The 4,635-nt window shown below is 64.1% G+C and overlaps 2 protein-coding genes and 1 long non-coding RNA gene across 6 annotated transcripts in view; 1 reads left to right on the top strand and 2 right to left on the bottom strand.

The window, feature by feature from the left end:
- The window catches only part of LCK (LCK proto-oncogene, Src family tyrosine kinase), an 8,831-nt gene extending 6,970 nt beyond the window's left edge, over positions 1-1,861 (bottom strand). For 2 of the 3 annotated variants that reach the window (XM_042015536.1, XM_042015538.1), the window contains exon 1: positions 1,774-1,861. The gene's annotated coding sequence lies outside the window, so the exon portion shown is untranslated. Of the gene's footprint in view, positions 1-1,699 lie in introns of all 3 variants that reach the window. The other variant, XM_042015537.1, reaches the window with a different exon arrangement.
- Positions 1,862-2,780: 919 nt separating this feature from the next.
- The window catches only part of FAM167B (family with sequence similarity 167 member B), a 2,191-nt gene continuing 336 nt past the window's right edge, over positions 2,781-4,635 (bottom strand). Inside the window, exons 2-3 of one of the 2 annotated variants that reach the window (XM_042015598.1) lie at positions 3,694-3,997; positions 2,781-3,284 (exon numbers count right to left, since the gene is read on the bottom strand). In XM_042015598.1, the coding sequence (XP_041871532.1) occupies positions 3,021-3,284; positions 3,694-3,997 (568 nt within the window). In that variant the 3' untranslated portion in view covers positions 2,781-3,020. Of the gene's footprint in view, positions 3,285-3,693; positions 4,094-4,635 lie in introns of those variants that run through there. The other variant, XM_042015599.1, reaches the window with a different exon arrangement.
- LOC121658554 lies at positions 3,944-4,400 on the top strand. Its single transcript, XR_006014000.1, has 3 exons — positions 3,944-3,958; positions 4,077-4,226; positions 4,311-4,400. It is a non-coding gene; the product is annotated as an uncharacterized LOC121658554 (long non-coding RNA).

Here is a 4,635-nt window from a genome sequence, read left to right as displayed (position 1 = left end):
GGTAGGGGTTTGGGGTCCCCAGGGAGGGGTTTGAGGTGCCCAGGGAGAGGTTTGGGGTCCCCAGGGAGAGGTTTGGGGTCCCCAGGGAGGGGTTTGGGGTCCTCAGGGTGCTGCCAGCCCAAGCCCCTCAGCTTGCACTTCCAGGTTTGGTTTTCCAGACCCGGAGTCCCCTCCCTCAGGTCCAGAGGTGGCCAAAAGACAAGGACTGTCCCCACAGTGGCCAGAGGGAGCAGGTGACGGGCGATTTTGGCCAGGAGAACACCCAGAAGTGACCTCCCCATGCTCTGCAACGCTGCTTTGGGGACTCAGATATTAAATCCCACCCTGCTGCCTTCAGCTCCTGGTGGCACCCATTTGGGGACATGCTTTGGCACCCAGAAAGGGGTTTGGCCACGCTGCAGGCAGGGCCACAGCATTAAAACCACAGATTTTCTTTTGCTGACTCTTTCCTGATAATTCCCAGGAGCATCAAGACTTCCTACATTTCCAGCTGGTAGCCAGAAGAGTGAAAAAATCAAAAGATTCACCAACATTTTGCGGGCCTTTCTGAGCAAGACCCAACTCAAGATCAGCTCTTAGGGACAAGAACAACAGCAAAGTACCCTCATTTCTTGGCCAGAGCAAAGCACCGCTGAGAAATCCCATTTCCATCCCCCTGACCCCATGGAGGAGAAGCCCCAAACCCCTTCAAACAACCTCCAGCAGAGGCGAGCGGTGCCAGGAGCTGTTTTTTCCTCCCGGGGTGAGGAGGGAGGTGCTGCTATGGTGCCTTTTTTTCTTACAGCCCCAAGCCACAGCGTAATTTCCACCGAGCAGCAGCCGTTTCACCTGCGCCAGGGCCACGCCGGGGGGAAGGGGGGAAGAAAAAAGGGGCGTTTGAAGTCGGCTTTTTTGGTGGCTGCATCTGTGCAACCGAATTTCTTTGTGCACAGGGGCCTGGCAGGGAGGGGTGTGGAGGTGCCCCTGCCGTGCCAGGTGTGCACGGGGTGGCTTTGCCAGGCGTGTGTCCCTCTCCCTGTTTTTTTCTCTGGAGTTGGGCTCCCTGTCCTGTGCTGTCCCTTTCTCCCACGTGGCCCTGGCCAGGTGCTGTTGGTTTGTCACCGGTGTGGGTGGGTGTGAGAAGAGCTGAAAATCTGGGCTGACCCCATCGCTGATGCTCTTCCGGACTCACCAGAGTGTCCTTGAGCCAGCTGTGAGCCAGATGTGACCCCTCTGGACGGACACCCAGCGCTGGCACAGCCCCGCAGGGCCACCAGGGACCGTGTCCCCAAAGCTGCCTTTGCAGCAGCGAGGTGTTGGCACCGCAACAGCACCAAAAATGGGAATTTCCGAGCGCCCGAACCCCCAAACCGGGCAGGACCCCCCGAGGGAGCGGCAGCGAGCTGCTGGCTGTCCCTGCACTGCCCTCAGCCACAGCCCTGGGGACAAAAGTCCTGCTGTGCCCTGCAAATGCGGGTTTGGGGAGAGCCCTGCCAGGGGCCCAGCGCTGCCACCCCGGGCAGGACCCCCAGGCGGGCAGGGGACATCGGGACAGAGCCTTTCACTCCGATGTCCCCACCTGGGAGGCCCCAAAGGGATGTGGGGCCCAGCCTGGCTGCCCCCATCCCCACCCGGCGTCCAGCGCTCACATCCCCCCGCAGCAACGAGCCCGAACTCCCATTTCCATCCCTCCGAGGAGCCCTCGGAGAGCAAAACTCACCCCGCACCCCCGCAGGCAGCCGGGTGCTCCCCAAATCCCAGCGGGACGCGCAGACCCCTTCCCCCGGCTCTCACCTGTCGGCAGCGGGGTGAGGACCGGCCGCTCTCAGAGTCCCATGTCCCGGTGGGGCCGCGCCCGTCACCTCCTCCCCATCCCCCCGGGACCCTGCGGGGCACGGACAGGAGCCCCCCGAGCGCGGGTGGGACCCTGCGGGGCACGGAGAGGAGCCCCCCGAGCCCGGCTGCGCTGCCGCCGCCGCCGCCCGCTGCCGCTCCCCGCCTTGCCCCGGCTTCCTGCCTCATGAGCAAACTCAAGAGGAGCTGGTTCGCAGCTCTCGCACGACCGCAAAGAGCGAGTGACAAACCCCGACGGCTTCCTGCCATCCCCGGCCCCGCGGGGGTGGCCGAGGGGATGCTGAGACCCTCAGGGCCGCGGGAGTGGCCGGCGACAAGCAGGGGGTGGTCGTCACCTGCTGCCCGCGCCCCTCTGTCGCCGGTGCTGTCCCCTCTCCTGTCTCCCTCAGTGCCCTGCCAGCCCCTCCACCAGCTGTGGGGCACATCCCGCACCCCGCAGCCCCCGATTTGGCTGGCACCGCTCTGGCACCGCGGTGCCACTGCAGAGTTTGGCACCTTGAGAGGTGCAGTGATGAGGAGCGGAGCTGAGGGGACACGCTGTGCCCCTGCCAGGCTGCCAGCCCCGCGTTTTGGAGCCAGCTCGGAGCAGAGCAACCACAGCACCATTGTCTTGGCTTTTTTGATCGAACGCGAAGCCACAGGGAGTTGGTGGCAGCTCGGTGAGGTACAGGCAGGAAGCCCAGAGGTGTCGGCGGGGGGGCAGTGGCAGCTTGGGGGACGCATTCAGGCTCTCCTCATGTCCTGGGAAGGAGAAACAGCCCCCAAAACGATCCTTGGGTCATCCCATAACTTCTCGGAGTCACCCCACAGCTTCCCCGTGGTGCTGCTTGCACACGGGGTTCTGCGAAAGTCACCTCCCCAAGTGGCACCTGGAGCTGCCAGCATCCCCAGAAAAAGGCCTGGAGCCACATCTGGAGGCACAGATAAGGAAAAAAAAAAATCAACTCTCACCCTCACCTCCTTTTATTCCGCCTCAGAGGGCGGCTCCCCACATTTCCCACCGGGCCAGGCCCCAAAACACCCCGTGCCCCATGGGGACGGCGACGATCCCCGTGCCACCACCGCATGGCATCGCCCTGGGAGCAGCCCTACGGCTCGGCACCGCCTGCCCCGAGTCCTGAGGGATTTGGGGAGGGATCCTTGAGCCCCAAAACACCCACGGCTCCCCCGCAGCCTCCGGGTGTGGCTCAGCAGAGGGAGAAGCGCCGGGAGTTGATGTTCATGCGGGTGACGCCGATGTGCTTGAGCGGCGTGGAGAGCAGGAAGGCGGCCTTGGGGGGGATGTTGCAGAGCAGGTCCGAGTCTTCCTCGCAGCCCTCGAGGCCGAAGGTGGCGTCGTCCAGCATCTCCTTGTGCTGGTGGCAGGCCTGCTCCACCTTCAGCCGGTGCAGCCGCGCCCGCAGCCGCATCAGCTGCTGCGCCAGGCGCTGGTCCAGAGCCTGCATTTCCCGCTGTGGGGGAGAAGGGAGAAGGGATGGAGCAGGATCGGCTTTGGATCAACTGCCTGGGCAGCGCGGGTGGGGCTCGGCCAGGGCACAAACCCAGCGGGGACCACCCTGGAATCAACCCTGGCACAGTCACAGCTCAGCTTTGCTGTCTGTGCCACCCCCGGAGCAGCAGGAGGGGGGTGACAGGCGCTGACCCCCACGAGGCCACGACCCCCGGTGCTGTGCGGGGGCAGGAGCAGAGCTATGGCACCGCAGAGCCACAAAAAATCCTGGGAAAAATCCGTGTCCAACCAGCAAGGCGGGCAGGGGAGCTCAGCTCCCACCGTGGCCGGAGCGCCCTGACCCTGCCATGTCCCGCCAGCTCGGGCACGGAGGAGTTCGGTGGCCCCATCCTTGTCCCCTTCCTACTCACCAGCTCTGTCCTGAGCCACTCCAGAGCCGCCTCCACGGTGGCAAAGCCACACACGCCACCGTCCTGCTGCTCCTTGGGGTGCCCGGGGCTCTGCTCTGCCCCCCAGGTGCCCGCGGGGGTCCGAGCACCCCAGCGCTGCCCCCTCACCCGAGCTTCCCACTCCAGGTACGAGGGTCTGCGGGTCTGCAGCTTCAGCTTGGCCGTCAGCGCCTTCACGCTGTCCAGCTGACAGCCCCGTGTCCCCGGGGCTTTCTCCTCCTCCCAGGTGGGCTCCTCCTCGCCCAGTTCCTTGAATTTCAGCTGGCTGAAGGCCATGGTGGGATAAAGAAGAGCCCTCCCCAAAGCCCCCGCTGACCTCTGTCCACTCAAACCCTCCTCCCCAGGGAAATGAAGCCCCCACCCTGACCACGAGCACCCACCCACTCACTGCCCCAGCTACACCCGATTCCCGGCTATTTATCCACCCCTCGAGGACAAGTCCGATGGGCAGGAATTTCCTCATCCAGAGGAGCGCAAAGGAGGAGGTGTTTTTGGTTGGGTTTTTTTTTTTTTTGGGGTTGTTGTGTTTGGTTTTTGGTTTTGTTTTTTATCATTCCTTTCCTTTTCTTTTTTAACAGCATTGTCTCCGCCTGGGAGGAGACTCCCCGTTCCCGGACGGAGCCTTCACCGGGCACGGAGGAACGGGAATGATTTATCCCCGGGTGCAGCCGCCCCTCCTCACCCGGGGGGGGCCCAAAAAAGCCCAAGGAAGGAAAAAGAAACGGAGGGGGGGGGGACCCACGGGGGGCAGCCGGGGTCCCGCACCCGGACGGGACCTTAAGGTGGAACCGGGTCCGGATCTGCCCTGTGCCACCTCCTCCCTACCCGGCGGGCTCCAGGGGCAGCGGCGGTGGCTCAGGGGTCTCACCTGTGTCCCCCGGCTCTCACCTGCCCCGTGGGTGG

This window comes from Corvus kubaryi, unplaced genomic scaffold (genome assembly GCF_017639235.1).
Source record: "Corvus kubaryi isolate FWS band 111438036 unplaced genomic scaffold, C.kubaryi_AGA036_p1.0 split3-37304, whole genome shotgun sequence".
Lineage (NCBI taxonomy): Eukaryota > Metazoa > Chordata > Aves > Passeriformes > Corvidae > Corvus > Corvus kubaryi.
Note: the sequence above shows the minus strand (reverse complement) of the source record. Positions and strands in the feature narration are given on the sequence as shown.